The 22864-nt window shown below is 41.3% G+C and overlaps 1 protein-coding gene across 2 annotated transcripts in view; it reads right to left on the bottom strand.

Annotated features, from left to right (window-relative positions):
• The window catches only part of CGNL1 (cingulin like 1), a 177484-nt gene that overhangs the window by 83921 nt on the left and 70699 nt on the right, over positions 1–22864 (bottom strand). For both annotated transcript variants that reach the window (XM_017513799.2, XM_017513800.2), the window contains exons 6-9: positions 15050–15151; positions 14347–14495; positions 12675–12810; positions 5461–5673 (exon numbers count right to left, since the gene is read on the bottom strand). In XM_017513799.2, coding sequence (XP_017369288.1) covers positions 5461–5673; positions 12675–12810; positions 14347–14495; positions 15050–15151 — 600 coding nt within the window. The remainder of the gene's footprint in view (positions 1–5460; positions 5674–12674; positions 12811–14346; positions 14496–15049; positions 15152–22864) is intronic.

Below are 22864 nucleotides of genomic sequence, written 5' to 3'. Positions count from 1 at the left end.
CACTTGGGTCATTTACTCTTGTCTATAATCACCTAGAGAGTTACATACCTCTCCTTCAATCTCCTGGAAGGGTAAATTCCACCTGATTTATATTTATAGCCCTCAAAAACTTAGCACGATGCCTTGTACTTGGCAGTTCCTCGGTAAATCAATTTGTAAGTGCGGTATTTAAAAAGAATGCAAATGGAGAAATGAAGGATGGCAAGAGTATCTCACATGTCTTCATCCTCCCTCCTCTTCTCCCTCATCCATTCCCTTGGGAGAGATGTGTTGCATAACTGCTGTATGTTGGGCACTCTGAAAGTGTCTAATGGCCCAGAAGTCATATTACCTGGCACAAAAACAAAAGTAGATTTCTTATCAGCATCAAAATTCTTGCAGCTCTAAGATGCAAAAGTACTCCTTCCAAGATGAATACTAGCATTATGATATTGTTCCTAACAGACACAATTTGTTCATTTTCATGAGACACGATCAGAATTTATAAATTAAAAGCCAAAACAGTCCAATGGTTGGTCTTGGGATTGTTGAGGACTCTAAAGACATCTCCCCTTGTGTCAATTCATTCATCTAACCCACAAACCTTTACTAAACATCTATTAAGTACCAAGCACAATGGTGATGCCAAGTAGAAAATGATGACAGTACCTAGCACAGCAGAGAAGATAAAACCCAGAGCAAAACTGCCAACAACACCAGGTCTCTAGAAACTATAAGGTCCAAGAAGCAACCAGGGAAGTTCCTGAAGGAGCTGGAATTTGAGCTGAGCTTACTTTTGAGACATTTTAAGAAACTATACTGCCTGTACTTCTCTTCTACACAAGAGTTGCAGATAGGAAAGGTTAGGTTTGGAAAAAAGAAGCCAACAGCTGTGAAAACATTCATTTCACTCCCACATGGCAGTCATTCACATCCCCACTGAGCATCTATTTCCTCTAAGGGGTTCTAGCCATGGCCACAAACCCAAGGAAAAAAAAGACATTTCCTTTTCAACACTAGAAAAAGTGTAAAATGACCAGTAACAGAGAAAAAAGCACGTTATGAAATAAGTTGCTTAAGTGCTTAGTCCTTTAAAAGAATGTTTGGTACAAATAATTGGTTTTCTAACAGACTACGAAGATCCATTTCTCTATACAAAGAGAACTTAAATAGTGCACGTGATAACCCAAACCACCACCACTCTGCCAGTAACATGCAATTCATTCTGTTGGGTGAGGAAACCCCACATAACCTACACATTCATGAATTCCATCCGCTGAACAATCAATCTATTCTTGAGAAGATGTGGCTGTTTGAGTCTACAAAATACACAGTATTACAGAATATCTGTTTGGAATACCTGTACAATGTTCTAAATATAATTTGACATTTTTCATGAAATGTTCTAGTAATGTAAAACTTTTAGTGCTCAAGCTCAAGCGAGGATGAAGTGCTTGTTATTTTACAATGATAAAACAGCACTTTAGGGGCTTTTGTCACTGAGGCAGTGGCAAGAACAAGAAAAACATGAGACAAGGTTGGGCTGCTTCATAAGACCTATCAAAAAAATAAACTTTTTAATGCAATAAAATTTCTTAAAGAAATGCCAGTTTTTTTGGGAGGCTGAGGCAGATGGATCACCTGAGGTCTGGGGTTCGAGACCAACCTGGCCAAAATGGCAAAACCCCGTCTCTACTAAAAATGCAAAATGTAGTCAGGTGTGGTGGTGCATGCCTGTATTCCCAGCTACTTGGGAAGCTGTGGCAGGGGAATCACTTGAAACCAGGAAGCGGAGGTTGCAATGGGCTGAGATCGCACCATTGCACTCCAGCCAGGACAACAGAGTGAGACTCTATCTCAAAAAAAAAAAAAAAAGCCTTAGCCATGGTGGTGGGTGGGTGGTTCTCCCACGGGGGCAGGTAAAAACTAAATGTAAGAGCACATATTTAAGAAACATTATTTACCAGATTTAAAAATTATATTTAATTCACTCTCCTCCAAATAGTCAATAGAATAATCTTAAGATTCTATTCTATAATACCAACACATAAATAATATAACCCAAAACAGCATCCATCTGGTAAATTGACACATTTGTCCCCCATAAAATATGACTATTACATTTGTTCAACAGCCACCTTCAGAAGCAAAAACTAATATGGTAAAAACACACACACACACACACACACACACACACACACATACACAATCAGGATTCTCTTTAAGAAACTGCAGGGAGGCCAGGTGCAGTGGCTCACATCTGCAATCCCGGCATTTTGGGAGGCCAAGGTGGGCAGACCACATAAGGCCAGGAGTTCAAGATCAGCCTGGTCAACATGGCAAAACCCCATCTCTACAAAAAATACAAAAAAAAAATTAGGCAAGCATGGTGGCACATGCCTGTAATCCCAGCTACTTGGGAGGCTGAGGCACTAGAATTGCTTGAACCTGGGAGGCAGAGATTGCAGTGAGCAGAGATTGTGCCATTGTACTCCAACCAAGGTGACAGAGCAAGACTCAAAGAAAGAAAGAAAGGGGGGGAGGAGTAAGAAAGGAAGAAGGGAAGGAGGGAAGGAAAGAGAGAAAGATAGGGAAAGAGGAAAAGGAAAGGAAAGGAGAGGAGAGGAGAGGAGGGAGAAAGAGAGAAGGGGAGGGAGGATGGGAGGGAAGGAAGAAGGGAGGGAGGGAGGGAGGGAGGGAAGGGAGGGAGGGAGGGATTCAAAAGTAAGGCACAGAAATTCACAGAATAACAGCAGAGTCCCTAAAAGACCTCCCACATCACCACTGGAAAAATTCAACAGCAGCTAAATGGCAGGAACTGAAAACCCAATTAGAAGGGAAATTTGTCCTCAACTAACTTTCACTTGCCAGACCCTGCACAGATTAACTACGGGCCAGGCACCATGCTGAGCTCAAGGGGCTAAGAGCACAGGCTCCTCCTGGCTTGCAGTGGTCTATTGTTTTATTTTTTTTTTTATAATTTGAAGATAGGCTTAAAAGTTGGGAGATCTCACAGAAACATCCAGATATCTGGCGTCTTGAAAAAAAATGAAAGATCTAGCAACATGGGCCCAGCATTCCCTCAGTGGCAACTTTCAGCTGGAGCGGAGAAGCCACTGACCCCTCCAGCAAAGAACATGCCTTCCAGTCAGCTTGTCAAAGTCCCCACCATACCTTCCAATCAGCCCCATAACAAACTCAGAGCTTTACTTATTTATGCTCTCTGTCTGGCCCCAGAGGTCCTGGAGCTTGTCACTCCCTTTCCAGGAAAAAAAAAAAAGTCGGGGGCAGGGGAAACAAAAGTGTCCCCTGTGCCTAAGAAGTCCAGAGTCTAATGGAGGAGGCAGACAGGATGAGAAATTACAACAGGGTAGGACACAAATTACATTAGAAGAATGGCCAGTGTTCCACAGAACCCCTAAGGAAGGTGAAGGAAGGTGCAACGAACTCCACCAAAGGGAGTACAGGTATTTAGGGCATGTCACAAAAGAGAGGACATTTGGAGAAGGTCTTGCAGGAGGAGAAGAGGCTGGCCAGGTGGCAAAGTAGGAGCAAGTCACTCTGCACGTATGAAGGGTGAGACAGCTGAAAGATGGGGAGTTTTCTGGAGATGGGTTAGGCAGAGAAGGGACTTCTATTGCTTACCATGATAACAATTTTCAGCTTCAGTCTGGGGCAATGGGGAGCCAAGCGAGTTACTTAAGCAGAGGCTGACATGATCAGCTTTGGTTTTTTAAGGAAAGATGCTGGCAGCAGCATAGAAAACAACCTGGAACAAAGAGCCCTTGCTGGCCCACCCCAGTGGGTACTAGGCCGAACCCCTTTGTGTTAGCTTCCCAGTGCTCAGAAACGGTCCGTTCTCTGCCAATGATACACATCTTGACTACCTCACCTGTTCTGTTTTCAAAGACTGATATGGGCCAATGTCGTTCTCTCTCTTGAACTGGCATAATGAAAAAACTATGAGTTAATATATAATGCAGACATTTGAAAGGGCCAAAATGCAGTAACGTAAGTCTCTACTGATGATCTCAGTTCCACACAACAAAGATACCCTTTCACCTACCGTGTTTTCTTTCCTCACTTACATATCTGACAGTAGACAACCTGAAAGTTTCCAACAAAATAGCCCCCACCCGATGTGAGGCACAAGTGTGATTTTCCTTAGATTTACATCACTACAAACATATCCCCCAACAGTATTCTCAACTACCTGTAAAGGAGCCACCCAGAATACACCACAGTAATTTGAACTTTTAGGCAAGATTTAAGGGTGATAAAGAAATGTGTCCAAGGGAGAATCATTTTATTCAGTAGCCTATTGGCATGGACCTGATGAAGCAATAGCACATAAACATCGATCGCAAGAATACCAGGCTGTTGTACAGAAATGAAATGAGATGCAAATAACAGACAGTTCCCCTCAAAGCAATACAAATTAAATCGGGTTTGCTTTTCTCCCTCAAATTCGATCAAATCTTATAAAAAAAAAAAAAGACTAAGATAGGGAAATCAACAAGGGCCTTTTAAAAATGGTCTCAAAGTTGTAATAACCCCAAACAGACTATTTCCCAGACTTTTTATTGTTATAACAAACAAACCCATCTTTCACTTCTTGTCATTTGCAATTACCATGCCATAATTGAAAATCAGTGAATCACCATAGGGCTTTGGGGAGAGAGAAGCTACTAGGTCTGAGCTGTCACTGTAATCATCACAGAATAAACAATATCAAGAGTTCTTTCTTCAGCATTTTTAACCTATATATTGCAGAGCCTCTAAAAATGTTATACTCTGTAATTCCCCTCTTTCCCTAAAGATGGCATGACATTTCAAACCATTTTCCCCTTCAAAATACTCTTTTTCTTTTCTTCAACAGCCAATAAGACGTCTGCCTTCAAAGACTTCAGCATAATTTTGAATCTATTTGTAGGAGCCAAGAATTCAATTAAGAGAAAAACTATCTTGAAAGGGTTTAGGCAATTCAGCCAATTAAACCTCTTGTAACTGTGCTGAGAAAAGAACCTGAATTGTCTAACAAAAGGCTACACAAAATCAAAAGGAACAGACTAGAGTGGGGGGTGAAGGACTCCAGGAATCTGGGTCCCATCTGCACTTCTGCCCATTAACACGGTCGCACAATGCCTCCAGCCTCTGACGGTTAGGAACGCCTGGGAGAGTGCAGCCCTCCACTCTATAACCAGCTGCCGAACCTCAAGTGCTCATCTGCGGCCTCTTCATCTCCCCTCCTGCAATAGGATTTAACCAATGTCCCTAGCTATGTTTCAGTTTATAGGCTTTCAAAGGTCACCTTCAGGACCACTGCACTTATTCTTTGTTAGTAAGCTCTGTGTCCATGAACTAATGAACTAAGATTCACTCACTAATTAAAAGGAAGAAAGGGAATTTGCATTGGTGTGGGAGAGAGGGTCTTACCCTTTCCTCTGTTCCCAAGCCAGATTCTCCTGTCCCATCCCTCACCTTGGTTGCCTCTTCCACACTCTCCCTCAAGGCCTGCAGCTCAGCATCATACTGCTCCTTCAGCTTGTCCATCTCCTGATCGTGGCTGGAAACCTCTTCTTTCAGGGCTCCCTTCAGGGCAGTGAGTTCACGGTCTCGCTTTCTCAAGAGGTCTTCTTGCTCCTCCTTGGCAATCAGCAGATCTTGAAGATCCTGTTTTGCCTGTAAGAGTTCCTAAAGACATGAAACACGAAGGGAGGAGGTGACAATGAAACATCTTGTTGAGAGGCCCTGCATCACCCCTCTAGTTCTGTCCCCAGATGCACGGCCATCTCCCCTGGCCTTGACACTCTCTCCTTCCTCATCCCACACAGCCATTTAGACCATTTCCTCCTCTCCCCTGCACTTCTCAGAGGCCATCATTCCCTTGGATTCCTCCGTCTTTACTTCTTGGAGATTTGATTGAATTTGAGGAAAAAAGCGGAAACCAATGTAAATTTCACTGCTTTGGGGTACACATGTGTATTTTCCATCTGTTTCACTTCCGTGCGGTGATTTGTTGCCCTTGCTCTTGCCCTGTATGTGCTGTTGCTTCACGGGGAACAGGCCAGCTTGCCTACCTTGCTTCATATCCCTGGGATCCTGAGTGTGCTCAATCCTTCATCCACATTCCTCGTACTCGGACGACTTTGCCTGTTCTTCTTCTATCTCATTTGCCCATCTGAGCAGAGTACTCTATTCACAATTTCCCCTTCTTAACTGTCAAGGGTTCATGAAGAAGGTCACAAAGCTGGGGCAACAGGCTCCACTACAAATCAATTACTTGAACCCAGCATGTCCTGCTAAAGGCTCGGCGTTCCTTTTCCTCCAGCATCTTTGTCCCAGACCTTCTCAGTTTTCCAGCAGGGCTCACCCTCACCCACACTTTTACTCCTCCCTCAGCCAGAGTGACATGGGCACCTTTGCTCCCTCTCTACCTCAAGCTCTCTCTGCACTCCTGGCCTTCTTCCTTCCAGAGTCCCTCCATATAACATGTGCTGTCCCCTGCCAACCTGCTCCCAGTCTTCACTCCATCGATTACTGGCATCGTTTATCTTTGTATCCCCACCCAAATCTCATCTTGAATAGTAATACCCATAATCCCCACATGTCGAGGGAGGGACCCAGTAGAAGGTGATTGGATGACTGGATCATGGGGTCAGTTTTCCCCGTGCTGTTCTTGTGATAATGAGTTCTCATGAGATATGATGGTTTTATAAGGAGCTTTTCCCCCTTCGCTCACTCTCTCTCCTGTCACCATGTGAAGAAGGTGCCTGCTTCCTCTTCTGCCATGATTCTAAGTTTCCTGAGGCCTCCCAGCCATGTGGAACTGTGAGTCAATAAAACCCCCTTTGTTTATAAATTCCCCAGTCTCAGGTAGTTATCTTCATAGCAGTGTGAGAACAGATTAATACAGTTGTCTTTTCCTTCTGCCATTTTGTTCCTATCCATATGGCTACCTGCTAAACTTCATGACCAAAATGTTTGAAGGCATAATTTCTGTTCACTGCCACCACTTCATGACTGCCCATTCGCTCCTTAATCTCTTGCTATCTAATTTTTGTCCCTACTCTACCAAGACAGTCCCTTTCGAGGTCATCATGACATTTTCATATCTGATGGCCTTTCCCCAGTCCTCAATTCTCTTTACACCTCTTTCATACTCCTTTTCTGTCTCTCCAAGATGCCCTTCCTCCTTGTAATGCCAAGATAACACAGACTCCTGTTTTCTTCCCTCAGACCGCTTCTTCTGTGGTAATATTTTCTGGCTTTTCTCTCCCTCTTCCCAAAATCTATGATGATCTCCAAGAATGCAACTTTGCATTCTTTATTCTCTTTTAGCAAGCTCATCTATTGTTTTTTCAACTATTAATTCCATGTAAATGACTCCTAAGCCTTTACCTGTCACCCTCTCTGAGTTCAAACCTGCAGTGACACATCCAAAACCCAGCTGGTTGCATCCATCTGGATGTCTTGCGGCACCTCAGATTCAGTAGGATTACAGTATCTACAGGATTCATCATGCTCCTTCCTTCCCTCTTTGTTCACTGCTCTTATGAGCAGCACCACCGGCCCCCTCAAGCTCAGAAACTTGGCAGCAACTTTGACTTTTCTCTCGTCCTGGTCTCTCATAACCAAAAAGTTAGTTCTGCAACATCTTTGATCCTTTTGGTCACCTCCCTAGGTAAAGCCCTCCTCACCTCCCGTACAGGTGGTTTACAATAGCCACTCAGCTGCTCCTTGCATCCAGGCTCTCACCTGCAGCCTCTATGGCAATCCATGCAGCACCTTCTGTCTGGAGTGCCCTTCTCTCTTTTGAGGCCCTCCTCTCCCTGCCTTTCAGAAAATTTTTGAAGACCCAGATAAAATATGACCTCCTCCAAGAAGTCTTCCTTGAATATCCCTCTTGAATACTCGTCTCATTTTAGCTGTTCTTCTCCAGTACTTAATACTTTTTACTTTATATTCTATATATTTTAATCATTTTTCTAATCTCCCCCATTTGACTCCCAGACTATCCTTCTTGAAAGATACAGATCTGGTTTATTATATTTTTGATGCATAGATTAATAATATTGGGAACAATTATCTGTTCAAATATAAATAAACAAGTGCAGTACAGCAGGTGTCTGGAGATGTCAGAATTCTAAACTAGTCAGTTATTTCACTTGTGGTTTCTGCATAAGAACACGACCTGTTCTCTTGGAGCCCCTGGAGAATCAGAAGCATGGCTGCCACCTGGAGGCTCAACGCTCCAGAGATGATAAGCTACTTTCCATCAAGAAGTGTGTCCCTGATGAGGGAAGAAAACATTTTATTGATTTAAGTACAACTGACAACAAGATCTCTTTCTTTTTCTCTAGGACATGCACCTCCATGGAACCAATGGAACCTCTACAATCCCAAGGTAGGGCAGCATTGCATAGACTAAGATTTTGCCCATCAAGAATCTAACTAGTATGCATTGCCAAGCTCAGATGAAATGTCAACAGACCCACCCAGGTAAAAAGGCCAGCTCTGGCTCTTTCAAAGCACCAAACCAGGAGCTCTTATGAAAATATAAACCCTCCTGATCTGTATCAAAAAGGACGCCCTTTTGCAGCTGCCCAGCCCCTTCTTAAGGAAGATCAGAGTCCCTCCTGAATTCCTGTTGCTTCTGGCTACCCCGCAGGGCTTCCTGGAACCTTCTGCCGGCATCTTCAGCACAGGCCCTGTGATTCTGACCCCTGTTTCCTGCTTTTACTCTCACACGTTTCTCAATTGTTTGGACGATAAGACAGTTCCTCTTCCCACACTTATCTTTTCCAGCATATCTCTGCCTTTCGTGTTGCCTTTTGTGTGCTGCCGCCAATGTGTGTCAAGACTGAGGTTTTTATGGTTCATTCTGCACTGACATGCTGTTATCTGTGGCTGGGGCTGTTGCTTAAGTGGACTGTGCAGCACATATCCAATCAGATTACACCTCACCCTATCACTGAGTAGCACTTGAAGTTTTCCAGAGTAGAGACCAAAAGGTACACGAGGTTTCAAAAACTTCACTTCATCACCTCGAGGCTTAATTATATCAAGTGAAAAAAGGGAGAGAAAAATACAAACACTTCAAAATGTAAGTATACCTCCGTAAGAGGTAACCTTGCCTCTCTGTGAACTCCAATTAAAAAAAACAAAAGAAACCATTTGTGAGTGGCGAGAGCTAGAAAAGTTGACTGTGTTTGGTCCTTATATGTCCTAAGAACTTTGCTGAGCACTTCTAATGATCCAGAGAGATGGATATTTAAGGAGATGAAGATTACTATTCTCCATAAACAAAAGAAGCTCTGAGATGCTAACATGCCTAAGATCACACAGCCTTAAAAGCAGCAGAGTCAAGACTGGGAAGCCAGTTGGGTCCTAATGCCCCTTCTCTTCACTACGGTCACTACAGACCTGACCAGAAAACCACACAGTCGAGAAGGCTGAGGAGCAAACAGTCACACTGGGGTTTGCCCATTAGATGCTGTTATGGTTTGGCTGTGTTCCCAGCCAAATCTCACCTTGCATTGTAGCTCCCGTAATTCCCTTGCGTTGAGGGAGGGACCCAGTGGGAGATGACTGAATCATGGGGGTGGTTTCCCCCATACTGTTCTTCTTGTAGTGAGTAAGTCTTAAGAGATCTGATGGTTTTATAAGGGGAAACCCCTTTAGCTTGGCTCTCACTCTTCTCGTTTGCCATCATGTGAGATGTGCCTTTCACCTTCCACCACGATTGTGAGGCCTCCCCGGTCACATGGAACTATGAGTCCATTAAACCTCTTTCTTTTTTAAGTTGCCCAGTTTCAGGTATGTCTTTATCAACAGTGTGAAAACAGCCTAATACAGATGCCAACAAAACAGAGCACTGTGTTTGGCTGGAAGGCCCTTTAGGAAGTCCACCTTCTTAAACTAAAGAAATACAACCAGAGCCTGACGGAGATCTGGGAGACAAGGGAACACACTACAGGACCAGCTGTTCAGCAGTAGCAACAGCAGCAAGTGGCCAACCTAAGACCATGCGCACTGAGGAACAGGCACCAGGATGTCCAGAGTGGCCACGTATTTGCTCACAAAAAGCTTTACTTCACACACCACTTATGCGTGAGCACGCCACATCAAAATGAAGAAGACACAAGTCTAGGCCCTCTTTGCATAAGTGCTTCCCAAAAGTTCCACAGGGTCCCTATGTCTGGCCCATGCTCACAGAAAGGGGAAATGAAAGGTTTCATAGCAACAGTAACTGACAGAGAATTCTGTCATTTTTTTGTTTCAGAAGGATGGCCTACAAAACATCACATGGCCGGTGAGAATCATGACATTTTTGGTTGCCTTTTTTATTAAAATGTGTAGATTGTTCAATAATATCATTACAAAAGAAGTTTTAGAGAACTAATTTCTGAGCACACTCTCTCCTCAAACCATTACAATTTTATAACCAGACTATATTAATGAGACTGAACTACCTGCTTGGCAAATGCCAGGAATAAAACACCACAAGATTCTGTTGGAGTGAGGCCCATCTCTCAGCACTGCAGGCTCCCATCAAAGACATTTGATAATGAGAAAACCCCACCATCGTGGCACTTAGCAAACTGTCTCATGTTGACCTGTTGCCCTCGGAATGGAAGATAATACACTCATGACAAAAAAGATGTGGAAGCCTGTTCTACAATCATTTTTGTAACGTGAGCTGAAAAAACAATTTTCAGAATCATGTATTTAAGAATAACAAAGTCAATCTATTGTTGGTCAATTTTATGGTTTATGCTAAGAAAACAAACTATTTTCTACTATTTCTCCTTTCCTTCCTTTTTTTATAAATCTGTTTTATTCTTTTTTTTTTTTAAGTGAAAGCCAGTATATTAGAGAAGTAAAGAAACAAAAGAAATGCTACTCCATAGACACAGAGAGCAGCCTATTCTTTCTTAATGTTACTTTACTGATTGCATACAGGGCCCAATGTTATTTAACAAAATGTGACATATTAAAAGAGACTTCATGCAAAATCTGGTCCATTATGCAGGACTTGCAAAACTTGGGCCTTCAATCTTTTTCAAACATTCAAAAGCATAAGCGTTAACTGCTCATTGTGTTAAGGGTCTGTCTGTTCCAAGCTAACTGCCATGGGAAACTTGGCCACAACTATACTCTGTTATCAAATTCCCCTGGGCCACTTTTTAGTAAGATATGAAGAACAAATTGAAAGTGAAAAGGAGACGGGGTCTATTTTACTAGTGATGTAAAAACCATAGATCCTAGTTTCAGTGTTGCTGACAAGTCAGAGGAAACTGATAAAAACAAAGGGTGATTTTCTGGAGTGAAAGAAACCCACTTTGGCATAGGGAAGCTAACTACACCCTAACTCATCTTGCAGAAAGGCAGCAGTAAATGATACAGTTCCTGGTATGGGGAAGAGACAAACAACCTGAAAGCCAGCAACATCAGGCTGCGGCTACTCCAGGTTTAAGTAAATACGTGCTATTGCCCACTCCTGTATCTCCCCTCTACCCTGAACACATCACCAAAACAGTCTCATATCGTTACCCTATTACCAACCTAAAGAAATCAATAAACTAATTATGTTCAATTAATAGCTATGTAGTATGGAGTGTTTAAAGAGGAGAAGTATGCAGTTCATTTCAGCATTATTCATTTTTTTTTTAAATTGTGGCATTTTAAAAGTAATTTAAATACAAAAGAATTATTTATTCATTTGCTCTGTTGCTTGTCACTGTGCCAGACATGAAATGGGGAAAGAAGCAAAGATGATTGCTCTTGAATTAGCTGGCTAGTAGAAGAAAGATAGAAAAGATGTCCAAGGCGAGTGAGCTGAATAGAGTCTAAAAGGACGGGGATATTAGGGGGGCAACTCGCAGTGACAGGTGTCAGTTATTGGAGAAAAGCAGCAACTTCTGAGGCTTCCCAAGATCACATCTTTCCCTTTTACAACCAATAAAATGTCCACCCAAGGAATCATAGAACATGACAGCGTTTTATCTGCTATTTAAATCTGTTCATGAAGCTATACTTTTATTGAAAGCCATAAATTGTTCAGTGACATCATTTCTGGGAACATATCCTTAGAAAAATTTTTTAAAGTCGTAAAAGGATAAATGTAAAAAATGTTTCCCACAACCTTTGTTCATAATTGCAAAAAAGGGAAAACAAATGTAGGAGAATGGTTATATATATTGTGGTTTATCTTCTTAAAAATGAAATACAAAGCATATAAAGTATAATAAGAAAGAACGTTTTCAACATCTTAACTTTTGAAAGCAGATATCAAAACTGTAGGGCCATTATGATCGTCCCTATATTATATAGGGATGGGTACATGAAACGTACCAAGAGATAGGGAGGCAAACAGAAAACATAGAAATAAAAATCACTGTTTAGGTATTAGGAAAATATGTGTACATCCCCCCCATTTTTAAATTTTCATTTTATATTGTTTTAATGTTATTTCAGTGATAAATACACATATTTTCTCATCTTTGTAATTCCGAGCCCTGAGAGAAAACACTGCCATGAAAAGCGGTATAATACTAAGAATGTCGTGGTTTTTAAGGAAACGTTTGATAAAAAGAGAAATACTAGTTGCTCACACTGCACAAACCCTGGCAACCCCATCTTTCCAGGCAGGTGGGGCCTGTCTTATCACCTGACCCCACAGCCCCGCTTACCTCAATGAGAGCCCCCTTCTCCCTGTCCTCCGATCGCTTTGCGCTGTCCAGTTCATCATGCATTTCTGAGAGCTGGTCTTGGAGATCCCTGATCTCAGTCTGATGCTGCTCCCGTTCCATCTTCACCTGGAACAGCCTGACAGGGAAAGAAGCCTATTAGGGAGGCTCTCCTGGGCTCTGCTTATTTCCATCCAGTCTGACTTCTGACCTTCAGAGGGCTACACAAGCCCCAAGGAGCCTCCTTATTCTCTATTCCACACTGAGCAAGGATCTCTAAAGCCCCAAGGAGCCTCCCCATTCTCTATTCCGCACTGAGCAAGGATCTCTAAAGCCCCAAGGAGCCTCCCCATTCTCTATTCCGCACTGAGCAAGGATCTCTAAAGCCCCAAGGAGCTTCCCCATTCTCTATTCTGCACTGAGCAAGGATCACCAACTTGAAAAGGCGCCTGAGAAGAATTCATGCTATGATCTAATTGCCCAGCAAGAGGATAAATCAAACTCAAATGAAGTGGGTATGGTTATACAAAGATATTTTCTCCCCAAAAGGAGATGATAGGGTACTAGAATTTGGATGTAGAAGAGAAAGAAATGACAAAAAACAACTTTTCTTCCCCTACTAAAGCCACCCCTTCTTCCACTGTCCACTATCCCAGTGTTCTAGACCAGGAGAGTCAGCAAATTATGATCTGCGGTCTAGTTCAGCCCACTGCCTGTTACTGGAAAGTTTTACTGGACCATGGTCACGCTCATTCATTTATGAGTGGCCATTTCATTTCACGATACAATGGCCGAGCTGAGTGTTTGCAACAGACTATATGACCTGCAAACCCTAAAATAACCACCACCTGATGAAAAAAACATTTCCAAAACTGCTCTGAACCAGGCTCACCAACTAATATACCTTTTTATTTTGTAAAGCTTTTACTATACCCTATATTTTCTGACTTTTTTCTTACTAAATTCTTTTCCGCAAATGGCCTCTGTGATTGTTTTAAAAGCAAAACGCCACCATCAAAATTGTAAGGACAATCAAATTCTTTTATTATGTAATCTACTCTTTTTCTTGCATTCCCCCTAGATTTCATTCCCACTTAACTTTCCACTGAAGGCTTCTGTCATGCCCACGGGACATCATAGCACCGTGTATTCTCAAACCTTGGTTTTAGATCCCTTTGCCACAGATTTTAATACAACACAAAGGCAGGGGCATCTTGGACCTCACTTCCCTTCTCTGTAGACTCAGAGTAGGTATAAGCACCCATCACAAACACCAGCACCATCCAGGATGAAACGCACAAGCTGAGAGCTCATGGAGACCATGTGATGCATGCTTTTTAGAAGCTGGGCCCGGGCTCCTTTAAATCTGTCTTTCAATATCACCACTCAGTGTTCCCTGCTTCCCACTTACCTGCTAGGAGGTCCACTTTAAGGGCTGAAATTTTGTAAGGCATACTTCAAGGTGCACAAAGAATGTTAAGAATTACTAACCTTTCTGTTTGTCAGTCTACATGTGTCGCCAGCTTCGTAATTTCACAAGGATAAGAGGAAGAAAAGGAAGAGTCAGCTGCCTTTATAAATATTTGGAAGGCTGGGTAGTATGAAAAGGACAGGAAAGTTCTGGCTACATGTTACAGAGAACCTGAGAAGGGCAAGGCTCTCAGGCTACACTTACTCCTCCAGGTTCTTCCGGAGCTCCCCTTCACTTTCTTCTAGTCGTTGCTGCAACGTGGAGTTCTCCTCCACCTTTTTGTTGTGTTGGCTTCGGAGCTCTTCCACGTTTGCTCTCATCCTGTCTCTCTCTTCTTTGATGTTCTGTTGATTCTAACGGGAACCAGTGTGATTGTAAAGTACCTCCACTGCATATTAACGTAACCCCACAGAAACCCACTTCTCAAGTAGCAGACTCCATATCTTCACACTTACATTATTAAACAACTTAATCAAACCACATAATTAAGGCATGGGAGTTCTTAACTAGAAAGAACATCAAATATTTATATTTAATGAACTGTAATATTTGTAAAAGAGAACACAAACACAGCTAAACCTCACTCTGCTATTTCTATGACTGAGTTCAGGTGTTTTACATACATTTAGTTTCCTATTGGCCTGCCTAAATACAACAGTGTTTCTTTTACTCTGTCTAAGCAAACAGTCTCTATACGCTTTGGTTACATTAAAAAAAAAAAAGATTCTTTGGAAAACAGCAGCCAAATACAGAGGAATTTTCTCAGTGATTAGAGGAATGTTTCTTTCGGGGGAAAAAAAAAAACTGGCTTTCACTTCACCTGGGCAACCCAATGCAAGTAAAATATTCTTTATTAACCAAGACAGAAATGGAAAAAATAACATACAGTAAAGGAAAAACCAGATACCTTAACTTCCAGTTGAAGCTGTCTCTGAAGTTCAGCTACTTCCTTGGTCAGCTTGTTTTTCTGTTCCAGTAGATCTTTGACTTCAGATGTGGAATTCGAAGTCTATAATTAATTGCAAAGATATACTAATGTAAATGTTCAGGATGCTTTATTTTTATTATCTTCCCCCTCCAAATCTAATCAGTGCAGTAACAGATGAGGAACAACACTAAACATTTTAAGATCCAATTCCAACATTAACCCCTACAGGGAACCTTCTCTGACTTGACGGGCAGAGTTGATGTTGCTGGCCCCCTTGGAACTCCAGTGAACTTTATTCTACCGCATTTACCAACCACAGGAATCATTCCATCAGATACCTCAACACAAGTCCAATATGACTAAAACTTGCAGAGGTAGCATATTTGTTAGAAGTCTGTAATGCATTCTGTAGAATATTATAAAATAGTAATGCATTAAATTTAGGATACTGAAACTTAAAAAACTTCATAATAAATTCTGTGTTCAAGAAATCAGCAAGTTAGCAAAAAATCAGCAACAAAATCTTTTGGAAGTAAACTGGGGAAAGATATTCATTTTTTTCTATTTTAATGGTAGAATACAGTTTAGCTTTAGTGTTTCTTAAAAGTGATTTGAGAATTACTACATCAGGAGATTATAAACTGGCGGATCAAGGACCAGGTTTTATGCATCTCTGTATCTGAAGAACCCAACAAGTCTCATGTATTTAATCATATCTCAATAAATGATTGTTAGAATTCTGGTTTTGCCATGATAGAGTAGCTAATATCAGATTTACCCTCCCAGCAAAAACTATGAAAGCTAGACAAAAGTATATAGAACAATTGTTTGCAGGCACTGAAAAGCAAGCAACACAGAGTTATGATCCCTACAAAGGAAAAGACAGAAGGTAGCCCCACATTCACCCTGGACTCTCCATGACTGCATTTCTAAACCACAGAACAGTAAAATTTTAAGAGCACAGACAATGTCATTAGGGAATAGCGAATTAAAACAACGAGGCCAGGTGTGGTAGCTCATGCAGTAATCCCAGCACTTTGGGAGGCCGAGGTGGGCAGATCACCTGAGGTCAGGAGTTCGAGGCCAGCCTGGGCAACACAGTGAAACCCTATCCCTACTGAAAATACAAAAACTAGACAGATGTGGTGGCGGACGCCTGTAATCCCAGCTACTGGGGAGGCTGAGGCAGGAGAATCACTTTTGCCTGGGAGGTAGAGGTTGCAGTGAGCTGTGATGATGCCACTGCACTCCAGCCTGGGTGACAGAGCGAGACTTCCTTTCAAAAAAAAAAAAAAAGGCAAGGGAAAAATACACATTACTAAGGGAAATGAGCCAAACTGAAAAAGTGATATACTGTGCGATTACAACTATAGAACACTCCAGAAAAAATAAAACCATGGAAACAGTAAAAAGACTATGGGTTGCCAGAGGTTAGGGGAGAGAAAGGAACAAACAGGCAGAACAGAGGATGTTCAGCGCAGTGAAACTACTCTGTGTGATACTGCAATGATAGACACACATCATTGTTCATTTGTCAGAAGCCTGAAGAATGTGCAACACCATGAGCGAACACTAACGCGAACTACAGACGTCTTTGGGTGATAATGATGTGCCATCATAGGTCCCCCGACTGTGAGAGGCTCACCCCTGCTGCGTGATGCTAATAGTGGTGGAGGGCATATGAGGGGACAGGACAGTAAATGGGAACTGATTGTACTTTCCACACAATTTTGCTGTGAACCTAAAACTATTCTGAAAAATAAAGTTTGATAATTTAAGGGAGAACAATGTCCAGAGAGTGGCAACTCACTAATGAAGGAAACAGAGATTAGAGGTTAGAGACGATAAGCAACAGGGATTTCAAGGTCAGGGTATGAGAGAGGAGATAGTTCCATAGTAGAAATTCGAAGAACCTGCAATAAATACTCCCTGGATTCTTGGATGATTCCTAAGCTGTATATGAGCAAAGCAAGAGTTCAACAGGACTGCAGAGAAAAGCTTTTAGGACGCAAAGAACCCAACAAGAACTTCACAGGTTGCCCAATGCTAGGGATACACTACGGATTCAATTCAATCAAAATATAGAAACCTTGGTGAACATTCCAGCATTCATCTGAAATCAAAGAAAGGAACATGGGTCACGTCATAGGAGTAAGGGCAAAAACTTAAATAGACACCCCCTATAATCCCTAGAAGAACCAACCATAAAGAATCAGGATAGTCTGCAAGTAATTTAACTGTCAAAACAAAACTTAACATTCTTCAGGGAGAGATAACACATTCCAGAATCTCTATAACTCCTCACTCATGCAGTCTACCATGCGATTTAAAAAAATCCCTGGACATGCAAAGAAGTAGGAAAAACCGACCAATAACAAATAAAATAGATAACAGATGCAGAGATAGCCCAGATACTGAAGTTGGCAGATAAGGACTTCAAACTAACTGAAACTAGTATTTTTTTTTTTAAATAGAAACAATTATGGACAAATGGTTTTTTGGGGTTTTGTTTGTTTGTTTTTGTTTTTAGAGTCTTGCTCTGTCACCCAGGCTGAAAAGCAATAGTGCAATCTTGCCTCACTGCAACCTCCACCTCCCAGGTTCAAGCAATTCTCCTGCCTCAGCCTCCCAAGTAGCTGGGATTACAAACACACACCACCACGCTAGGCTAATTTTGTATTTTTAGTAGAGATGGGATTTCACCATGTTGGCCAGGCTGGTCTTGAACTCCTGACCTCAGGTGATCCACCCACCTCGGCCTCCCAAAGTGCTGGAATTACAGATGTGAGCCACCACCCCGGACCAACAAAGGGATTTTAAAAATGAAGTTCCAGAGATAGTTAGATTCTGTAAAAATATAACCTAGTAGACATTCTAAAACAGCAAAACACAATATCTGAAATGTAAGAACACACTAGGTCACAGCTCATTGTATCCTCAAACTTCTAGGCTCAAGTGATCCTCCTACCTCAGCCTCCTGAGCAGCTATGACTACAGGCATAAGCCACCATGCCTGGCAATTTTTAAATACAGTTTTTGTAGACAGGGGATCTCACTATGTTGCCCAGGCTGGTCTCAAACTCCTGGCCTCAAACAATCCTCCTACCTTGGCTTCCCAAAGTGCTGAGATTACAGGCGTGAACCACTGCACCCAGCAAGAAAAGTTCTTAAAAGTACCATCCTTTAAAAGAAGAATGAAAAAAAAAAAACCCCACATTCACTTAAAGACACCTGAAAGAATACATCTTAAGGCTGACAGCCAAAAAACAAGACTAATGAATTTGAAAGGACAATAGAAAATATCCAGAATATCTGATGCACCAAATACACACACACACACACACACACACACACACACACACGAGAAGAGAGAGAGAGAGAGAACAAAGCACAATAGCTATGAGGAACACCATCAAAATTTCTAACATACAGGTAACTGGAATCTGAGAAGAGCTGGGAGAGACAACTCTCCTGTGATTCAGAAGAATGTGAAAGAAGCAATATTCAAATAAATAATAGCCAAGAATTTTTCAAATCTGATGAACCTATCAACAGGTCAGTGAATCCCAAGAAAAATAAATGAAAAACCACACTTCTTACATACATCATAGTCAAAATCTAAAAACTGACAATAAAGGTAAAATATTAAAAGCACTGAGAGAGAAAAAGACACATCACTTTCAAGAGAATAACACTAAGAATGATGGTTGGCTTTCCAATGGAGCCAACTGGGGTCAAAAGACAATGTCTTCAAATTTATGAAACAATAATCGTCACACTACAATTCCTCAACACTGAGAGTGAATGACAGATAATCTCAAACAATGCCCCCGAAAAGTACTACAGGATATTTTTTTTAAAAAGTTTTCCAAACTGGAGGAAACCAGTCCGAGATGGAAACAGAAGTACAGAAAGGAATGAACAGTAGTGGAAACGGATTACATCTAAATGAAAAATTTGTAAGACCTCACCAACAAAAATGATGGAACAGTGCTGGGAGATGCTGAAGACATAAATAAGTGGGGAGAAGGTTCATGTTCACGAATAAGAATACCAATAACATGAAGCAACAGTTCCACCAAATTTATCTACTCATTCAGTATAATCCCAATCAAAATTCCTATAGGCTTTTTTTTTTACTGGAAATTAACAAGCTGATAAAAGTTGATATGGAAAGACAAAAAACCTAGAAGAGCTATGACAGTCTCGAAGAAGAATAAAGCTACCAGGTTTCAAGGCTTACTAAAGTTACAGTCATTAAACTGTACAGTAGCAGTGCAAGGAGAGACAAGTAGCTAAAACAATAAAAGAGCGTCTACGTGTTAGAGGACATAAACACCAGAACTGGCATGCATTGCTGCCAGGAGTGTAAATTGTTTCAATCACTTTGTAAAATCATTTGGCAACATTTAAGAGTTAAACCTATGCCTAATTTACAACCCAGGAGTTATATTCTCAGATGTATTCTCAAGAGAAATGAGTGAAAATGTGCTTACAAAAAAAAAAAAAAGACAATAATGTTCAATATGGCATTATACCTAACAACCAAATACCAGAAATGACCACTAAAAGTATACACAATGTTGACTGATAACAACAGAAAACTGTATTTCAGCACAAAATAGCTACCAGCACATGCAACATTAATGAATCTTGCTGATATTAGGTTGAGGAAATGAAGGTGGACACACAAGAATACATACTACAATACATATTGTAAAATTTTATTTATGTAAAATTCAAGACAGGCAAAACTACTCTAGGTAATAGAAATCAGGATATGATTACCTCCAGAAGGAGCGGGTACAATTTATGGAGAAGAAACACAGGAAACCTGCATGATGGGAGTATTCTGTATCTTCATCTAGATGGTATTTGCATGGATGCAAACCTATGTTAAAAATTCAGTGAACTCTATAGAAAGAATTTGTGTAATTTACTTTATATAAACTATACCCCTATAAAATATAAAAATAGATATTTTTTGAAGACTCATCTGTTTGCTGTGTTACACCCAAAGCCCCTGCCTCTGTGTTCCCAAGACTTTTTATACATATATTTGTTACAAAAATGTGCATTACACTAGAGATTATTGCTCAGTAACCACCAATGAGAGTCCATCTCTCTCCGCATAGCTTGTATGCAAGAAATAAATAAGTGTATGTTAGCTAAATTGCCTTTCTCCTTTTAGATGTTATATTTCCATAACAAAAAGGAACCTGATTGAAGAGAGTCTACTAGGAAATACCATCTCTCTGATCTGAGTATGAATATTAATGGATCTTTTTTTTTTTCCATCTATGAAAATAACAGGATGATACTCTCAAAAGGATTTGGCTAAAATCCTTCAGTAAAGTGGTTAGAAAACTACAAATAGCTGAGGGGAAGAAACAAAAGCAGAAATCAAAGCTAGAAACAGCAGCATCTTGGCTCACACATCCCTAAATCCAGGTGTGAGTTGTGTGTGATTAAGTTGGAATGAGGTACTTCCCCACCTACTCCTGTGAAGAGGATCAGAAACACAAACACACAACTTCCAATTTTCTTAGGCAAAATGAGAACACTCTATTTTAGAAATCTAAATCCAACCCAATGAGGGAAATTATGCAGTGTTATTTCCCATACAAAATCTCTATGTGCTTCGTGGTTTTCCAATATAGCCTCCATCCCTAAGGGAGACGGTTCTTATATTCTCTCCTAATCACTTAACTGATGCCACAAAGATAAAACTCCAAAACCTTTGCCAGCAAATAATCAGATTTGGAACCTAAGAGGGAGGGAAGAGGAATAGGGAAACATGGCAATTAAACAGTCATAGAACTGTAATGTGAGGCAGAAGTCTAAGAGCCTTGGTTCATTTTCTCATCATCTCTTGATTTGGCAGCTTCTTTTGTCGTTGTTTTTAAGAGACAATGTCTCACTCTGTCACCCAGGCTGGAGTACTGTGGCACAATCATAGTTCACTGCAGCCTACACCTCCTGGGCTCATGTGATCCTTCTGCCTCAGTTTCCCATGTAGCTGGGGCTACAGGCATGTGCCACCACGCCTGGCTAATTTTTTAATTTTTCTAGAGACAGGGCCTCACTATATTGCCCAGTAGTCTCAAACTCTGGACTCAAGAAAGCCTCCCTCCACGACTTCTAAAGTGTCAGAATTACAGGTGTGAGGGACCACACCTAGATAGGCAACAGCTTTTTATTTGGTCTCTCTTCCTCCAATCTTACCTCTCTCCAAAAGCTGCAAAAGGAATCAACTTTCACAAAGACAATGTTATTCATGTCTGTTTAAAATCCAATAATGGTAACCCATCCCCTTCACAGCCTGAAATGGAAACTTCTTACATGACTTCTAAGGTCCCTGCTACCAGGCTCTTCCTCCGCCCATGCTGTCTCTAGGTTCCCACTGCACTAAATTTCCCTCTCAACATGGCAAACCCATGCCTCTTTATATTTGTCCGTGCTATTCGCTCAGCCTAGAACACCCCAGCTTCCCTTCTTCTCACAGATAATTCTGTGATGTCTTGAGGCATTATCAGTGTCATTGTCCCCAGAAGGGCTACCATGACTTCCCCAGGCTAGTCACCCCTAGTCTGTGACCCACAAGGACAATCTCAACATCAAGACCAAAGGCTATGCTCACTCTAAGAACAAATAGTTACACTCTACGAGTTAAACACATGCCTCATTTACAACCCTGCAATTTTACTTCTAGGTATATTCTCGAGAGAAATGAGTGAATGTGTTTACCTCCTTCTCTCAAAAAAGTATAATAATGTTCAAGTAGCTGCATTCCTAATAGCCCAAAACCAGGAATGTATATGAAGAATATATACTGTGTTATACAGATACAATGGAAAACGACATTTCAATACAAAAAAAGCTACCAGTACATGCAACATTAATGAATCTTGCTGATATAATGTTGAGGAAATGCAGCTACACACACAAGAATACATATGTGTAAAATTGTATTTATATAAAAGTCAAGAAAGAGAAAACTACTCTAGGTAATAGAAGTCAGGATATGATTATCTCCAGAAGGATGGGGTGTAATTAATGGGGAAGAAACCCAGGAAACCTGGGTGGTGGGAGTGTTCTGCATCTTAATCTGGACGATATTTGCATGGATGCAAAGCTATGTTTAAAAAGTCAATGAACTGTACAGAAACAACTTGCGTAATTTACTTTATATAAGTAATACTCAGTACAACAATATAAAAAAGGGATATTTGTTGAAGACTATCTCTCTGCTAAGTTATACCCAAAGCCCCTGTGTTCAAGACCCTTTATATTGCTCTATAACGGCCAGGGAGATTCCAGCCCTCACTCTCTGCAGAGCCTGTATGCAAGTATACAAAAAACAAGAATCGTGTTAATAATGTGGATTTCAGAGTTTTAGCAAAAAATACTGGACTGACTTTAAGAACTATGTAGCGCTTCTCAAGGCTACGTACAACGAAGGAGTATGGTATAAAGCTTCCCCAGTGGGAAGTGTGTGTGTGCGTGTGTATGGCGTTACTCTATTTCACGCCAGAGCCGCAGTCATGGGTTAGCTGAGTGCTGGGGGAATAACAAGCAGTAAAGATGGTAGCTGATGCCTAAAAACATCCCCTATATGTATGTTTCCCAATTTAGAAAGAAGCTATAGACAAGTTTCTTGTTACCTGCCTCCAGGTATCTTCCTCTTTCCTTCCCATGCAGAATTCCCTTGGGTGGGGAAAGGCAGACAGATAAGCCGGAAATGAGCCCCACACAAGGCAGTGCAGGACTGAGGAGCAGGTGTTTAGTTCTACT

Source organism: Cebus imitator, unplaced genomic scaffold (assembly GCF_001604975.1).
Source record: "Cebus imitator isolate Cc_AM_T3 unplaced genomic scaffold, Cebus_imitator-1.0 Scaffold501, whole genome shotgun sequence".
Taxonomy (NCBI): Eukaryota; Metazoa; Chordata; class Mammalia; order Primates; family Cebidae; genus Cebus; species Cebus imitator.
The sequence above is the reverse complement of the archived record's forward strand: the minus strand, read 5'-3'. Positions and strand labels throughout refer to the sequence as shown.